This window comes from Octopus sinensis, linkage group LG4 (genome assembly GCF_006345805.1).
Source record: "Octopus sinensis linkage group LG4, ASM634580v1, whole genome shotgun sequence".
Taxonomy (NCBI): domain Eukaryota; kingdom Metazoa; phylum Mollusca; class Cephalopoda; order Octopoda; family Octopodidae; genus Octopus; species Octopus sinensis.
Genome location: NC_043000.1, coordinates 16,685,606 through 16,705,110, shown reverse-complemented (window position 1 = coordinate 16,705,110; position 19,505 = coordinate 16,685,606). Strand labels below are relative to the sequence as shown.

The window sequence follows — 19,505 nt, the reverse complement described above, 5'->3', positions numbered from 1 at the left end:
TTTATGAAAATGGAACTTTGTAACATATTGACAGCATAATGTGCAATGTTATGTGACCTTTTAATCATTACTTTTGTCTTATCATTCATAATATTTTACTTGATTTCATTTTTCTCACAGAATTTTTTTCCTTTAGTCTTCAGTTTACAAATTTATGTTCCAACTCATTCACGGTTGTACCTTCACCTCTGTATTAGTGATGTAACTGCCTTGTAACATAACCATCACAAATGTCTCTTCACCTCTAGATTAGTGATATAACTGCCCCCTAACTAGTCTTAGCCTTTCCACGTCACCTGAACTGTTCTGATTGTTTTTACATTTCTTCACTTGTTGTTAACCTTTTACTTATTAACCTTAAATGGGTTAATGAAGTATTATTAGACTGCAGTCACCTTTGTGTGTAGCATCACATCACATTCCTTTATAAGCATTAGCTCTCCCAAACACGTGTGTGTTCCCCTCAAGCTTTGCAAATGTTAGTGTGCAAGGCCTTTCACTCTGCACAATGGCAGCAATAGCAGCACTGAACAACTGTTGCTGATATGTGTAAAGTTGGTGCAACTGTTGCTTTGTGTATTGCAGATGAAGAAATCACCAGAAATTAAATCATTACATAGCAAAATATTGGTGAGTACTGCAATGTCTGGGGTATAATGGATTGTTGTTGTTGTTCCACTTCTTTGAAGGTTAACTTCTATTTCAACATATGATGGGGGGCTCATTTGAGCTAGGATTGAACCTGTTAGTGAGAATCTGTTAATTGTTATACTGAAAGTTGGTCTCAGCTTTCAGAATTCTGTTAAAAAGCACTGATGGGGTTAATTTAATAAATATAAATATTTAAACCTTTGCTTTAATGTTGAAATGAGGTCAAACAAGTTCAGATTTTATATTCTTTCTCTGAGCTATCATGATATCCAAGCATTATATTTGCTATCTTCAGTAAGAGTTGTTTTCTTTTCTGTTCACCATCATTTTATCTACCTTTATATTTGCTTTTGCAATGCCTTTTCTCTGCAAAACTTCAATTCTTCATTGTCTGATTTTGCAGGAATCTGAGTCTGCAGAGGAATCGGGCAGTGATGCTGACACCGAAAGGCACCGAATAGCTAAAGGTAAATAGGTGTTTAAATCTCCTCTCTTTTTATTCTTTATCACTCCAGTTCCTGATATTGCTGCATGTTGTTTAAAATGTAAATCATTCAACCAAATACTCTTGTCTGTTACATGTTGAAAGCACTCTTCTCTTAAATCAAACTCTCATTCTCTCTAGCATGGTTCTGTTAATGTCCTTGTTAGATTTATATAAATGATGGTTTATTATTATTTTATCATCATTGTTTTTGTATTTATTTTTTAGAAATATTTTGAAGTTTTAAAATCAAAATAGCTGTGCCATGGGAAAGGATCTCAGACTATTTTAAACTTAACCATTTTTTTTTTCGTCCTTTCTTTAATCAAACCCATTTTACAGAATATCTTACTACTTGTTAGTGTCCTGGGGTCTGTCTGTTTGTCCTGCAAATTTATAATCAGGTTGATTAAATAAACCAGTATATTGAATAGCTAAAACAGGTGTAAAGCTATTGAATACTGCATTATGCTACAATGCAGTTTTGTCTTTAATCTAAGGTTAGTTTTTAACATCTGGTACCCACTGGATTAGTATGCAATTTAGTTAAATCATTTTTACTTCACATGCCTGCCATTTTGCTATTTCCTACTTAGCATGAAACTGATAACAGAAAATACATAAACCTTACCTTTGAATACCTTTGAGTATGTAATGTAACACAAGCACCACAAGTGTTGGTTGTCAGTTTATAAGCATCATCACAGAACAGGAAATATGTAATGATGCTTTCTCTATGTTCTTTATTCATTGAATGCGCAATATATCACTCTCAGTATAGTTCTATTGTAATTCAGCTGTCCTCTCTCCTTCTCTCTCTCTCTCTCTCTCTCTTTCTATCCCTCTCTCTCTCTCTCTAATGTAATCATGTTCTGTTATTGTGCGACTATCAAAACTATTGAATGATCTTTCATATGAGTGAAGATTGTGAATTTGACCAATCAGGAAGGAGGAATACTGCTATTATGAACCTATAATTACTATTAACTAATGATCAGTGATGAGATAAAGGGAAAAACCTTGTATGAAGTATTGTTTACAGGTGGTACTTTGGGGAAGTTTATTACATGTAGTTGAGAATTCCAGAATGAAAGTTATTCATAAATGAACCTATGGCTATAATCACTCCAATAAACTTTACTGCTAATTATGAATAGGAATTCATTCTATAAACAAAAGGAAATAAAACTGCTGGAATACTCGTTAGGCAAATGCCATGGTCATTAAACTCAGGCGTTCACAGTATAATTACCAATACATTTATGCATTATTAGCAGCATTTTTTTCTGGCTTTACATTCTGAATTCAAATGCTGCCGAGGTAGACTTTGCCTTTCATCCTTTCAGGGTACCAGTTGAGCACCAGGGTCAACGTGTTTGATTTCCCTTAAAAGAACTGGCTTTGTGCCAAGAATTAGGAAAAAATATACGTTATTACTCTTTATTTCATAATGTCTGCATTACTTATAAAAAAAGGATTTTTTTATCATTGATTTTTACTGTGTCCTTCCAATTTTCTTAAGCTTATCGTTCAGCACTGGCTGCTGTTTAATAGCTTCTTAAGTAGAGAAGCTTGGTAGAAATTTGTAGATACCAATAATTTAACTGACTTTAGTGTTGCAATAAATGAAAATTAATAATTTTACACTGTTTTATCCCTGCTGGAATGAATTAGGGACTATAAAAATGTATGAAAAATACTTGCATATTCATGCCAATCTGATTTTAATGAATATTTTCAACAGTTAAGAGAAGGGTTTTGAACATTTTGCTCTCTTCCAAAATTTATCAAAGCTGTTCCTGGATTTGTTGGTTGTATTCTCATATCAACTCTTTTCTCTGATTAAGATATTTTATCTTTTGTACATAATTAAGTAGTTCAGATTTTCTTTTTTTTTTCTTTTTTTGCTTCTGTGAATAGTTTTATATCACTATGGGTATACTGTGCATTTATTGAATAAAAAATATGGGAAAGCAATTTATATTTAAATACAGTCACTTGCATTTTGATAAAACAAAACTCTCAGTTAGAAACAGACACATGATAGTTCTTATTTTGAAAAAAGGAGAAAAAAACAACGATAAAATGAATTATAACATTTTAAAATTTTTGTCAAGACATGCTGAAATCCCCCTCCACAAACATACTACATTGATGATGACTACACTGGTTATTATTGACCAGAGTTTATTTGCTAAAGTGCAAAAATTCTACATGTATATGTTATTGTAATGTGAACTTGATATTACCAAACTTTAGCCATGGAATTTGTCTAGAAATAATTACCATTTCATTTATATTAATTTTTTTTAAACTCTCATTATCATCCTCATTAATATTATTATTATCATTATCTGATTAAGTCGTTCCATTTATGGTTCTCACAATTGGTATTGTATTTCTATTTTTATTTTCTCGAAAAGAGAACCAACAAAAAGAAAAGAAAAAAAGAATTTGCAATTCTGAAAACTGAATTAATTTCCATATTTTTATCATCTGATTGATTTGATTTCAGTGCAGGGAGAAATATTGTGATACCTGTAAATTGTATCTGCTAAGATTTATATTGTATTCTGTCTGACTACCTTGCTGATGTCTTCTTACTCTGGCTCGATGTTAATCCTAACAACTAAAATAAAGGGAAAACCCCAAATGTCATTGCTTCCTTACTGTAATTATCGCAGCACCTCCCCCGCCAGCAGCGATGAGCCAGGATGAAGTATTGGTTAAGCATGTGGACCGCAGGCGTCCAGAAGCTGCACCCATTGCTGAGTCTAGTGTGGATGGTTCTGACCGCAAAAAAAATGCCTTCGTTGAATTTGCTAGACAAATGGATGAACTAAGTGACATGGAAGAAACCATTAAACCAGTTGCCACTTCTGAACAAGGTACTAACTAGCTGCATGCTAGTCACTTCCCGATTTAAATTCCAAGCCACATGCTGCTATTCTGCTCCAATTAACCCTAACGCCGCTTCTGAAAATCTCAAAATACATAACAAGGCTGCTGCAAATATGTTTTCTTTTAAACTTTTTACTTATATATATATATATATTCTTGCAATATGGAAATAGCCTTGTTGGTTATTTCAAATTTTTAATCCCCAACTTTTTTAATTTTTTTTTTTTTTTTTTACACTTGACTAATTATGAATATATTAAGAATAAATTAACAGCATTGAACAGTTTCTTCACTTTTTACCTGTGCTGGTATGGCTTTGCAATTTCTTGTACTTTAGCTCACACCTTTAACTCTACAGAAACAAGAAAGCATGTATAAGAAAAAATAAATAACCCTTAGCCACAATAATTCCTTTATCAATTAAGTCTCCCTAACAGCATCAAATGACATATATATAGTATATATATATATATATATATATAAAATATATACGTATGTTTATATATACCTTATATATATATATGTACATATATGCACACTCAACAACGTTTTTATCACTCAAACCTTTATCCCAACAACTCCAGATCATTTAGAATTTTGGTAATTATCTCCTTTCCCTTGATTTTTGCATGAAATTTCATTGTCTTTTGCCTGATTTTTAAAAAAAATTTTTTAACCTTGCGTCCTTCACTATTTTAGTAGTAGTACACCTGAGTTCTAATGGAAGATGAAAATATCTACTTTATCATTAAATCAGGTATAAATCAGAGACTAGTCACAAATCACGGGCAGCTCAGGATTTCATCTAAAAAAAAATTTTTTTTTTTAATTTCTATGCAATATCCTCACTCATAAACACACATCATACCTAATCTCACTCAACTGAATCGTTTCCTATTTTGAGCAAATAATTCCATGACCAGAAAGTCTTTCCTCATCCCTTCTGACTACCTCAATAAAATTACAAGAGTTGGTTGGATTGTTATATAAATTTAGACATTTTTTGTGAATTCTTAAATTCTTAAAGCAATGAAATTATTTTACAACTAATTATCCAGTTGTTTTGTCTAATGTATTCCCAATCAACTTATAATCATTTAGTGGTCTCTCTATATATATACATACATATATATATATATACACACACACATGTAAATAAATACTAACACATATATTTTTTAATATGCATAATATATATTATTAATAAAGCAAAGAGAAAACTAGTCCAAGGAAGTGATACCCTGCGTCAAAGAGAAAAAATAATAAAATTCATAAAGTAGGTTTGGGAGCCTTCACTTCATTCACAGCCTTTGAACACACTTCTCATTTTTTCAAAGAAGGGACAAGCCCAAAACATCAGAACACATTTCTTATTTCTTACAAGAAACTTACTCTCCTCAGAGAAAAATTTATCACATTTTACAAATTCTATAAATAATTGCTAAATTTAATATATTCATATAGAGTGGTATGTTTTATCTAAAGTTTAACCCTTTAAAAGTCATTAAAAAGTATTGGATATGACAGAATGGTGAAACTATGGGAAACATGATTTCCTCTGTGATTTGGCAGTTTGACAGTCCTGTTAAAAGTAACATTCCAATGTAAATTGCTAGCTTGAATAAATATCGTGATATGGTGACTGGATTTTAATGTTAGATATATAGTTGTTAAATATATAGCCACCAATTTGACACAGTCATATGAAATATGTCGCCAGTGAAATATTAATATGGCAAGATGTAAATAACAAAAACTGCAGTCACAGGGGAGTATTTTCAGTCACTATCCCGTCTTTGTTCACTTATTCAAGTCCTGTTGTGATACAATCCAACGGCCACTCTGGTTAAAGGAAAGGTAACATGCAGTAATAAGGTACCTCCAGGGCTGGTAGTTTATTAACATAGTTAATCAAAGATCAGAATGAAGCTTTTTTGGGTCAGCATTATACCTTCTGTTTTGTTTTACCTGTTGACTTTAGAAAACAACCAAGAGTTAAATAAGAGCAATTCTTGAAAAAATAGTGCTCTTGGACATTCTGCCATCATTCTCTCTTTGAATCTTGAATTAGACATGGCCTTAAAATAGCATTGCAATACCATAATTCTACATTCTGTAACTGACAATAGTTTATCTCTTTTTTTTTTTGTCTGGTTTTAGGCTTCCATTAAAGAAATAATTATATCAATATCTACATACATAAATGTGTATGTATGTGTGTGTGTGTGTATATATATATATATATATATATATATATATATATATATATATATACATATATATGTATGTATGTAAATGTTTGTGTATATACATACATATATATACATACATAACATAACGTAACATTATTAAAGCCTATTTCTAAACTTGAAACATATTTAGCTCTGTAGTAAAATAAATATTGATGTTGTGGGCCCCCCCACCAAAAAAAAAAAACAGTTTTCAGCAAATGACTTAGAAAGTCTTCAACAACAATACTGTTATGTATGTTAAAAGCATATAAATATGATTACAAAAGCAGATTTTTATGGTTGTCATGAAGTGTACCATTTTCATTTATTTTATACACACACACATACACTCATGCATGTTTGTATCATAAACATATATGACTCTTTCAACTGTTTGAGAGAATATGAGTGAAGGAACATTGTCTCATGATTGTAGCTTGTACATTTTATCATTAGAAGACTTCAAATAATAAAAATAAAATAGAGGCTGTGTGTGTGTGTGTTCAGTTATTGATTAACCCAAGTCATAGCTGATAAAGCAAACCAAAGATCTGTGTTTATCCCATCTTTATTTCAGTCATAATGTATTTAAGACTACATTATCCAATTGGTGCATTTTTTTTTTATCGTGTGGTATGAAGAAATTTGGCTGCTGTTTCTAGCAAAGTGTGTGACCATGTAGGAGTTCTCTTGTTGTGCTTGTGAGGGTGAAAGAGTAAATATTCCAAGTTCAGGAGCAATTACCAAAAATAACATGTGGAAATTGAAAGTATCCCATGATGTATGTATGTATGCGTTTGCATGTACATATGATTGTGTTTACATTTGAGTTCTATGAAACAAGGTATGGGCTGTGTTGCTGCTGTCACTTCTATCAACAAATCATCGGCTCCCTTCATGCCTTCAAACATGTGTGGATTTAGAGATCCCACACTTGAAAAGCAGTTAAGAGTTAATAACAGGAAGGGCACCAAGCTGTAAAGAAATGTCTCAATAGCATTCAGCCCATGTGAGCATGGAAAAAACAGACATGAACAATTGAAAGAAAGAATTTGTTGGTTTAAACCTAGTATAACATAGATATATAATACTCTGATTCATTCAGAGTTGTATTGTTATAGAAGGCCAGATGCAGGTACTCTGGCTAAAACACTTCTGATTATTATAAGATGTGGACACTGGTCCGGATATATCAATGTGCAATGACAATTATTCCTCATCTCAGAAAATTAGACAAAATATAAAATAGAGCATTTTGTTACGTTCATATGTTTTTAATTTACATTTTTAATTTATTATACATAACAAAGCAAATAACTGACTAATTTATAGATAACTAGTGCAGCTTGTATTACTATTTTCACCATAACTGCATGAAACCTGCCAAACCTCTCTAATTGATGTTTATTGGCAGAAGTTTAACTTTTTAAAGCATGTCTAATTCTTTTTACTAATGTAACAGTTTTAGTCAACCTAAGGTCACACATAGTCTAGTCATGACTATTCAGTCTTATTGTCTGACATAATATATTTCAGACCACATTACTTTCAGTGTGACCTTTGGAGGGAGTAGGTGACAGTGGGATGTAACTTGAGGAGGATTTGACTACTTTTTCTAGCAGGTTGAACAGCCAGTAAGTAAATGGCTTGAGTACGTCTTGTAATTCTGTTTGGTACAATTCCTTGGAGATGTTGAAACGACCAAGTGGATAAGTTACTAAACTACCAGAAACAAGCAAGCATGACTGTGTGGTTAAGATAATCACATGGTTTCAGATTCAGTCCCACTGCATGGTACCTTGAATATGAGTCTTCTATAGCCCTTAGCTGATCAGATCCTTGTAAGTGGATGTGATTGATGGAAACTGAAAGAAGTGAATTATACAAGTGGTGTCCTTCATTTCCAATCTTCAGTAAAAACATGTCTGGCCATGGAGAAATATTACCTTGCTTGGAAACAGGTAGATGTTGGTGACAGGAACTGCCCCTCCAGCTGCAGAAAATCTGCCTTAACAAGTTTCATCCGGGGCCCATGTGCAATCATGGAAAAGTAGAAGTTAAAACAATAATTTTATATATATGAATAAATAAATAAATATATATATATATACAATGCATGTATATATACCTACATAAAGTACAGGTTATCTGGAAATGATCAATGTTTGAACCAATTGAAATCTGCATCAGATAAATACCTGAGGAATAAGGTTGATAGTCCAAAGAATTTTATAGTATTAACTAATTTCAAATATTCTTTGAAATTGTAGCAAGTTATTATTTTCTTGCCAATATCTGCTATAAAACTACATCATCTAAAGACTTTGATATCTAAAAGCATGACATAGTACTGAAAGCATGAAATGCTTTTTAAAGAAGCTTTTATAATTCTTTCATTTTTTGTAAATACTTTCCATATACACCAACATTGCAACTACTAAGTATTACTAAGATTTTTTAATGTTCTTGTGACAGCTATTGGAAGCTGATGAAAGGACCGAATGTAGTGGAGGATAAGGTTCTACAAATATTTCATTGAACTCTCTACACTCGGCACTTATTTCCTTTCATCAGTTTTCTATAACTGTGATTGAATGACAATGCTTCAAGTAAAACGATAAGATTAGTTATTTTTATCTTTATTTCACTAAATATTTTCCATTCTACCTCTTTATATATATTATATATTATATTATATATATATATATATATATATATATATATTATATATATTATATATATATATTCACATACACAATCCAAACATATTAACCTGCATGTTTTTTTTTCTTTCCAAACTCCTCCAAATATTTCATTCTTCCTAACAGATTATATTACCATTCCTATCAAATTTTTTCAATATGCATGACTCCTCATAATAATCACAATAATAGTTAGAGACTTCCTCTCAGCTAATACTTTAAGGAAAAAACACTCACAATATTGATCATAAATATTATTTATTGTTTTGAATTTTATATTCAACTTATAAACAAGTCACTGACTATTTTTACAGTATTTCTTTTAAATTTGTTTCATCCTTAAGTAGTTTTTGTTTTTCATGAGTATCATTATTTTAACGTAATAATTTTGATGTTATTATCAAAGTTACTTTGTATTCAGTTTTGGGGGAGGAGACATTTTATTTTAAAGAAAAAAACATACATAAAGGTTTCTTTTTTACTTAAAGAATATATATTCTAAATATATATATATATATACACACACATATACACTCTTCAGTGACAGTGATATATGAATTGACAAAGATATGTATCTCTATATACTATTTTTTAAACGTTCTGTTGCCCCGCCCCAATTTTTGTTTATTCATCCATGACAGATGAAAAACCGTCTATCAGTGAAGAAACTATAGTAAGTAGAGTGAAGGGAGCTGGGACTGTGACGTCAGTCATCACCAAAACCGTTGTCACAGAAACAGTCGCTAAGGAAGCTATTGTCAAAGACGAAGCCCCAGAAGTGATGGCTCCGTGTGTGGATGTTGCTGATACAAGATCATCAAGCGGCAGCTCTATCTGCGACAAAGAACAACAAGGTACAATGCACGGTGTGGAATAGCATGGTCTGCTTTAATCGTCAGACTTCTCCAAGAAAAAAAAAATAGTTCCTTGTGTTTTCTTGAAGAACATTGAACCCCCTTGCTGAATTTTCTGCATGATATTCCGTCTGCTTTCGGTGATCACTGTAGATGACTGCACTTGACACTATGATGACCAACATGAACTATTATTTCTTTTCCTGTTTTTTTTTTGTTTTTGTTTTTTTTTTTTGAAATTTTGTTTGTTTTATTTTGTTTCCTCCTTTTTAATGGGTCCTCATATAAGTGTAAATTAGATTAAGCTATCTCAATAACCTCATGAGATTTACACTTTTGTTAATAATCACTTCAATCCACCATAAGAACTAATAATGTTGCTGAGATTACATTGCTGATAATATCAACCAGAGGCATCAATGGTTCTAATCTCACCATGGGATCTACTTGACTCAGAAAAAACAGCAGCTTTTTTTTTTTTTGAATCCCCTCGAAAGAATCCATGTCGAAATAAATGTGAGCAGAGAATGTATTGTGTTGGTATTACAGAATTTTAATATCACAAACTGAGAAACTACTTAAATTATATTTGCAAACTATTTGAGGACCCTGATTCTTTGCTTCCAGTTGGCTGACAAACTATATCCTTGTTTGCCAAAATCTTTTTCTTTTTCATGACAGTTTTGCATTTTCCATTTTAACAAATTTTAGATGTCATCTTTCCTTTCCTTATTTCTCTTCCAAATGTCTTACTAACACTGGTATGGAATTTTTAAGTTGTGTTTGGTCTTTCCTTTTGGGATTGCGACCACTTGGAATTTTCTGAAGCTTCATATTCTTTGACTCTTTTTGCTCTGAATCTACCTTCATGCTGAAGAAAATACTTTCCTTTCTAAGATTCTCTGTAATCAATTGGTTCTTTGTTCTTCAAATTTAAGCTAACAAAATAGAATGAAAAATAATTAGAATTTTTCAGAAATATTTGCATGAAGTTTTGGGATGCAATATTTATCAAACTTGAATTAGTTTCTATCTTTTTTTTCCCCTATTTTCCTCTCTTCTAAGTTCTTAAAGCATGCCTTCTCTCTCTCTCTCTCTCTCTCTCTCTCAAGAATGCCATCCTCCTAATTTTGGTCTCTGCTCATTTTTTACTGTTTATGCCTGCAGTTACTTCATTTTTCATTCAGTTTTTGGATTAAATAGAGATTAATTTATTCTGTTAACTCTAGAAAATAATTCATCAAGTTTTAATGTTTTTTTGATTAAGAGAAGTGAATTTTATCTTTCTTACTCAAATTAACAAGATTAATGTTAGATGACTTCTTTCTGCTTGTTGTTATATAAGTTATTAACATCTGATGTAATCCTGTTCAATACATTCCAGTGGCATTGCTTGAGAAGAAATACAAAGCCACAAATAACTCGTATCTCTGGCTTTTGCATGTTATTCTTGATTCTAGCTGTCTTTCTTTTTAGCTTTTAATTTATTTTAAGAAGGTAGTGGATAAATTGCATGAACAGATATATCTTTTCCCATGGAAAAAAATAGAGAATGTTTCAATTTCAGTTTTGAAATAGAAAGTCTTGTCTGTGTTAGTTCATGACATCATTAAAATCAAGATTTGTAACATAAGGTCTTAACGCTTCTATTACTTCATATAACAAATTCTTTGTTGCCTAATTCTACTCTGTATTCAGAAGTTTGGGGTTATACTCACTTTTAAGGCTTTGTTACTGCTTTGTTTTTTCCTTTCTTTGTTTTTGTTTTTCATTTGAAGTTTGTTTTGGCTTCTGTATTAGCAAGTTAAGCAATTCAGCAAGAAGCATATGCAATTCTGATTAATCCAGGAATTAAGACTAATTAAGTATTATATGTGTTCTTGTAATGTATACTCATCTTTAATTTGTGTGTGCAAATTGTTCCACCATTCTGATTAATATTTAAGGGATTCGTCCTAAGAGGTTTATTATCATAAGTTACTAACTTCATATGTTTTCAATCTAAATTATCATACATTTTCCTATGACAATATTGCTATTAGCTGTTCTTTGTACCATAAAATAAACCATCTTCAGAAAGATGAAGTAACCATCCAAAAAATATTTTCTGTGAAGCATCAAGCGAACTTAGCATCTTGGACTTCTTTTAAAGAACGGTCGAAAATGACCAGTGCTACTTCATGCAGATAGATTTTTCTGCCATTGATTCATCATTGTTAGTTTTTATTTTTTTTTAATTCTGCTAATATGTAGAGAAATAATCAGTTGATTTGAACCTCATTTTCACCCGTGCCAAATCTCGGCTCACTTAAAACATCATTGATATACTGACAATATATATATATAAATATATATATATATATATATATATATATATATATATAATATAAATAAATAAAACATAGCATATATATATACATATATGTACGTACCTACCTCTACATGTATATATACACGCATATATGAGTATAGATCCAGTCCAGTTCCTTGGGTTTCTGTCTATGTTTTCGTTTCTCATTGTGTTCGACGTTTTTTGGTGTCCTGTACTCATATATGCGTGTATATATACATGTAGAGGTAGGTATGTACATATATGTATATATATATATGCATATGTTTTATTTATTATATTATATGACGGAACGCACGCATCCCTTTCTAAGTAAGATTGTTCATGATATATATATATATATATATATAAAACAAATTAATTTACTCTGCTATGTATTGAGTACCTTATTTACTGTGGTTAACCCCGACTCAACCCGGGACCTACATACATATATATATATATATATATATACTGTTGTGTATAAGTGGCTATCATTGTATATCAATAATAATGATCATAATATCTGACATAAACATATAGCAAGATATTATATAGACAGGATGTTGAGGTACATCAAATCAAACTTGGTTACTTTCGAAGGTTAACTGTTATTATTGACATAGAAATGTTTTTACTTCTTCGTTTTATATAGGAAATATTTTTTTTGGTGAATTTTAAATCTGTTGTAGTTGGTCACTTCATTCCTGCACTGATCAATTCTATTTGTCTTGTATATGGTCAGTAAATAATTAGTGCTGGATTAATCAATATGGTTAAACAATTAGTGTTGGACAGAACTAAGTGGTCTTAAATAATTAGTGGTCAAGCAACTGTATTTTACCAAAATTAGTCTGTCCAAAGACAGAAGTCATTTGCCTTAAGTCCAGGTAAAATTCTGATCATGTCTGGCTGTAATTCTGGATTTTATCACCATCATCATCATCATCATCATCTTTATTTTTATTATTATTATTATTATTTTTATTATTATTATTTGTATTGGTGTTAGTTGCAAATATATATTTGTGACTATTTCTTTTAAGCTTTAGTGGCTTCTTGTTTTGTGGTCAGCTGGTCAGCCTTGTCCTTGTGCACACTTTTTTCTCTGGGCAAAACAACAATTCCGTTTAATTAGTACTTTAGTTTTAAAACTTTAACATTGTAGTTTTCCTCTAATAATTTCTCTTGTATAGTTAATTAAAAACTACTTCAACATATAAATTAAGCAATTGTCATGAAGTTGTTTCACTTCTGCCAAATTTATTCAAATTGTATCTTTAAGTCGGAAACAATCAATAAACAACGCTGTTAATGTTAACGATCTTTCATTTATTCATGGCACTGTAATGGCTTTCAAACTTGGTAACAGGAATAAATTAATTTATAAAAAAAAAAAAAAAACATTTTTTAAGTGATTAATAAAGTTATTAAATAAATTATAAAGTATTTTATAAAATAGATTTTGAATAAAATAATTGAAAATTATTAATTTTCTTTATCAGTTCACATATGTAGATGTAGCTATTGGTATTATTGATGTAGCATTGATATTATTTGTGTGCATGTGTGTACGTTCTTACACACACATTCACACATGTACTTAGTCGTTTCCTTAAAACTGAACATTTGTATTGTTATTCTGAGAGTCCTGTATGATGTTCTTCAAACAAATGCCACGCAGGAAGAACTCAGTATAGCAACCGTGATTTTTTCAGTTTTCATCAAATCGAGGAATAACGCTCTGTGACAGGCATCGTCCCTTGCATTACGGAAACATTGCATTTCCTAAAAATCTTGCAGTAATGTGGTGCTGTGTAATGTGAAGCATGTTTTCTGTATGACTTTCATGTTCATAGACTTCTGTGCAACAGGGAAGTCTGTGGAAGATGGGTTTTATATAGTGGGATTCCACATGAGATTTTTCAGAATGCAAACACTTCTATAATACAAGGGCTGCTTCTGTATTTATATATAAAAATATATATATACTGAGTATTTTTCTCGTGTCTATTTAAATGCACACACACATACACACCAGTGTATGTATGTGTAATTAAATATATATATATATATATATATATATAAGTTCATGTTCAGTTAAATGAAGGAACTTTATACATATATATATATATATGATGGACAGATAGATAAGATAGTATTGTTGTAATTTTAAATAGCCATCTAATATTTTTTAAAACTGTATTGAATCTGTCATTTTTCAGAAATTTTACCTCAAACTAAGACTCCTCCACCTTCGCCAACTGAAACGTCTACATCAGGTAGCTGTCTTTATTAACTAGACTTCCTAATATTTAGAGACATTTACTTGCAAGCACGTTCATTTATATATATACAAACACACACATGCTGGCCTACCAACCAACAAACCTCTTGCTAGAATTTCTGATGGTTTTTGCTTGCATTAACAAACTAGCCTAGTCTACTTAGAGATTGTATGCTCTTCGGCTGAACAAAAACACTCATTACATACATACATACATACCTATACACACACACACATTATTTGGCTGGTCTTTTTAGCATCATGGCTCAAACCAACCCTGACCCACCTTGCTTAAGAAGAACACTGCACACACAAATACACAACACACACACACACACACACACTGAGAATCATGCTTGCAGTTGACTGCTGATTGGTAGAGTAGTTTGTGTTGGTAGTTACCTTCCTTATACCAATTGGTAAAGGGTCATGGTGGTTTAAAGCTTCCTTTCAGTTACAATAATATGAGACCTTATTCTGGATCATTGATTTAATTTTCAGACTGGAATCCATAATCATATTATGCTTGTTTCTCTTTCAATATCATCCATATCCACCATCCACTCACCCCTCCTCCATATCACTAAATGACTTGTCCACCTTATATTCTTCAATGTTCTGATCAAGTTAGCATGGTGAAGATTCTGGAAACAATGGTACTGTGATGTGGTTCCTGCCTACATTAACTTGCCTTTCTTTCTCTTTGGGTCTGATCAGCTGTGACAACCAAAAAATGTTGGGATTGGATGACACAGAATCTCTAGTATTGTGAATCTACTGTCCTCAACATTGTTGGGGACTGAATGCTGTAGCATGTCCCTACTTTCCAAACTTCTTTGAAACTGTAAAGATTGGATGACAGGACATCTCAACACCAAGCTCCTTCAGTATTAATAAGACTGAAGAACTACGACACCTCCCAAACTCGCTATTCAGTTATGTACATTGGAGAACTGGAAATGTTCCAGTGGTACCCCAAAGATTTTCAAAGGAACATGAGATAGGAAGGTGTTCCAGTGCTTTACCTTAGTCATAGAATATTAAAATAAGTGGGCAACATGAAACCATTTTTTGAGAATGGCATAGAGAAGTTTGATGGAACATATCTGATATCTTGGATAGAGAGATGAAGCATTGAAAAGTAGGTTTAAATCTGGAGCATCAGCTCTGTCAATATCACCAATTTGACTGAAGGCCTCCTCTTCCTCCTCCAATTAATCAAAAATTGTTTTTAGATGTCTGAAAATTACATTATTGATACCAGTAATATTGGTTTCTTGTAGTTGATTTACGCTGCAAGTAATCACCAATCATACATTGCCTTACCATTGCAAATGGTTTTTAGCATGGTTTCCCTTTATCCTCTTTATATTCATTTAGTCTTTTATTACAGAGTTGTGCAGTTCATTAAAGTATATGAATTGTTAATTGAATTATTTCAATCTTTTTTTTAAGAACTACTTACACACCATTTGCCAGCCAATGATGGGTCAATAGAGTTCATTCGAGTTTTATTTTCACTAGAATGTTCTATTTTAATAATTCTTTTCTCCAGCATCTCATCCCTATTTAAGTTTTTACTCCTTGTCATTTAAACCGGCCATATTCGGCCAGAAGTATTCTGCCTGTTTTATGTTCAAACTGGCCAGATCTGGTCTCTCACACCAACCCTACAATATCGTTTTAAAAATTAACAGCTACCTCATCAAAATCTCATAGCTACAAGATAATGCATGATTAGTTCAAAACAATGTGGATAAAAAAGGATTAATTTTGGCAGAATAATGCAAACACTAAAGGGTTAAGCCAGGTCAACCCTTTGTTGAGCAGACCTATGATCATAACCACCCTTCCAGAATCACTTCCTTCTAGGTGAAAATATATACACACATACACACACATTGCACAATATATATCCTTCCCTCATATAAAATGGTGGTATGATTTATGTCAGATTCGGCTGCTGCTATTTTGGTGCTGGTTATAGGGGTGATTTACTTCAATGAGAGATAGACATAAATGCAGTGCTTCCTGCTGGCAGCACCATACAGAAAACCATCTTCAAACTGCATGGTTTATTTATTTGGACTTTGTGGCTGATTCAGTTACACATCACTAAACGCACTATCAGCAGTTGGAATCTCAGACTTTTCATATTCCTTCTCTTGGAAGTTATTCATTTATTGTTACACACACACACACAGATGCAAGCATTGCATATATCTGTACATATATGTATATCCGACAAGGAAGAAACTATTTCGTACTTACACACAGATCAAAACCCATATGCAGTAATATGCATACATTTATAGAGCTATATAATAGCTGAGATGGTATACATAGGCATTCAGATTTATATGCATGTACACATACATCCATGCATTTGGACATAAATAAAACACTAATTGTTATTGCAAGACTCTACCTAGAGATTTGATTCTTGAACATCATTTTTGATCTTGGCAAGATTTTATGGAAGGAATCTTACTTCTTGATTTGCAACCAGTTCTGTTTTTATTTGAGGCATATGCAGAACATTCGTGCATACAGACCTATACAGATATCTACATGCATATATTACAAGACCCTAATTCTTAATTTTGCTAAACTGCTTTTCTCATGTCATTCATTGTAGCTTCATTGGAAATACACCAACCAACCAACCAAACTGGATTGTTGATCCCTCCTGTTTCAACTATTTTAGGGTCATCATACTGTTATCATGATTAAACTTTACACCCTTCTCTTAAGTGTAGATTCTTTTTCTTAAAATAAACCAAATTCTTTTAATCTGTTATTGGAGCCTTTTCCTGATCTGTTACTGAAAACAAAATGAGAAAACTCCCAAAGGAATAGATTTTTTTATGATTATTCCAAAATAACCTGTTATATTTGGTAACAGGTATTCTGTTCCATATCTGAGGATTCTGCATGTCTCATGTGACTACAAATTTATCAACACCTGAAAAGTTCCTCTCCATGGCACAGACCAGGGAAAGGTTGTTTTGTTTCATTTTTTGAGACAAGCAGTTTCTCTTGCAGATCTTCCCTCTCCATGCCATTATTTGAAACATATGGGCCAAAACAACTTGGCACCACTGTCATAGTGGGCATTACTGTCAGAATATAAAGAACTGGAACAGGATACCACAAGATATCTTGTTTGAAACTTTATTAGTTTTCCAGTTCACAATCTTGGATTGGTACTTTATTTATTGGTCCCAAAAGGATAAGAGGCAAAGTTGACCTTAATGTTATTTGAACCTAGAACACAGAGATCCAGAACAATTACCAAATACCTTTCTAATGACTCTGACAATTCAAACCCTTGAATGTATCTGGTAATACAGATGTTCTAGCTCTTTTATGGTCATTTGGTCATTCCTAATAGTACAGGTGTTCTCAGTGTTCCATGACCATTTGGTTATATATTAAAATACAGCTGTTTTGTCTATCCCTATGATGTCCTTATAATACCTGGTTGTACCATAAATGCTACACCCATATATTGATAAAATACTGCACTATTGATATGGCAGATTTATCTTTCCGTTCAAACACCAACATTTGAGTAGTACTTACTAGTGTGAGTTCATTGAAATATATTCATTAAAAATGTTATTTTGTAGAATCAAATAGGCATTGTAGTTGACATGAAGACCATTTAGCACAAAAATACTGACAAGAAAAAAAAAAATTTTATCATTAGTAAACTGACAGCATTTAGAATTGAAATCATGTTTTATGACTTGTTACCAAAAATAACCCATGCACCTGTTACACTAAATTGAGCAGGTTCTTTTATTTCTTTATTTAATCAATAGTAATAAGTAAGGAAGAGGAGAAGTTGACCTAATTTTCTTTTCTGAACTGTGAGTCCATGAACCAGTTAAATAAGAGCTCACATGGATAATATATCAATTTCATGTGTGTGCTTCAGAAAGCTTAAATATTTTCACTCTTCTTTCGTACAGTTAAAGCTCCTGGCAAAAGCTATAAACTTTACACAATATTTCATTCCCCTTAACTATAAATTTGAAGTTACATGCTTAAAATGTTTTTTTTTTTCACCTTGGAATAAAGATATATATATGCTATTGAATATTTAAGCAATTCTCTAATTAATAACCAACTACAAAATTTTACAAATTTGGTCTTTAAATACTTTAGAAACCATACATTCATTTACAATGTATTTTCATGGCCTGTAAACACATAGCTACCTATACACATATGTGCACAAACATATCTATTTATCAGTGGAAAATGCAGACATGCAATAAGTATGCAAGAAATAAGTAAAAGGAAAAACCTGGTTTAACATCTTCAAAATGGGATCTAATTATACCAGTATTTCTCATATAACATTGTATGTATGTTTGTTTTTTTGTGAAGGTGCATGGCTTAGTGGTCATGGTATTTGGCTCATGATCATAAAGTTGTGAGTTCGATTCCTGATGATGCATTGTGACCTTGAACAAGGCCCTTTATTTTATGTTGCTCCAGTCCACTCAGCTATCAAAAATGAGTTGTACCTGTAATTCAGAAGGGCCAGCCTTGTCACACTCTGTGCCATGCTGAAGCTCCCCGAGGACTATGTTTAGTATATGTCATCATTTAACATCCGCTTTCCATGCTAGCATGGGTTGGACAATTTGACTGAGGACTGGCGAGCGAGATGGCTGCACCAGGCTCCAATCTGATCTGGCAGAGTTTTGACAGCTGGATGCCCTTCCTAACACCAACCACTCCGAGAGTGTAGTGGGTGCTTTTATGTGCCACCAGCACGAGAGCCAGTTGGGTGGTACTGGTAACAGCCACACTCAAATGGTGTTTTTTTACATGCCACCTGCACAGGAGTCAGTCCAGCGGCACTGGCAATGACCTCGCTTCAATGTTTTTTCACATGCCACCGGCACAAGTGCCAGTAAGGTGACGCTGGTAACGATCACACTCGAACGTGCTTTTCACGTGCCACCTGCACAGAAGCCAGTCAGCTGCTCTGGCAGCGATCATGCGCAGATGGTGCTCTTAGCGCTCCACTAGCACAGAAGCCAGTCATC

At 32.4% G+C, this 19,505-nt stretch overlaps 1 protein-coding gene across 34 annotated transcripts in view; it reads left to right on the top strand.

Moving 5' to 3' along the window:
- The window catches only part of LOC115210251 (titin), a 626,493-nt gene that overhangs the window by 480,243 nt on the left and 126,745 nt on the right, over window positions 1–19,505 (top strand). For 20 of the 34 annotated variants that reach the window (XM_036501835.1, XM_036501827.1, XM_036501837.1 and 17 more), the window contains 5 exons: window positions 586–630; window positions 1,055–1,118; window positions 3,820–4,023; window positions 9,611–9,823; window positions 14,378–14,434. In XM_036501835.1, coding sequence (XP_036357728.1) covers window positions 586–630; window positions 1,055–1,118; window positions 3,820–4,023; window positions 9,611–9,823; window positions 14,378–14,434 — 583 coding nt within the window. The remainder of the gene's footprint in view (window positions 1–585; window positions 631–1,054; window positions 1,119–3,819; window positions 4,024–9,610; window positions 9,824–14,377; window positions 14,435–19,505) is intronic. The other 14 variants (XM_036501856.1, XM_036501853.1, XM_036501860.1 and 11 more) reach the window with 10 other exon arrangements.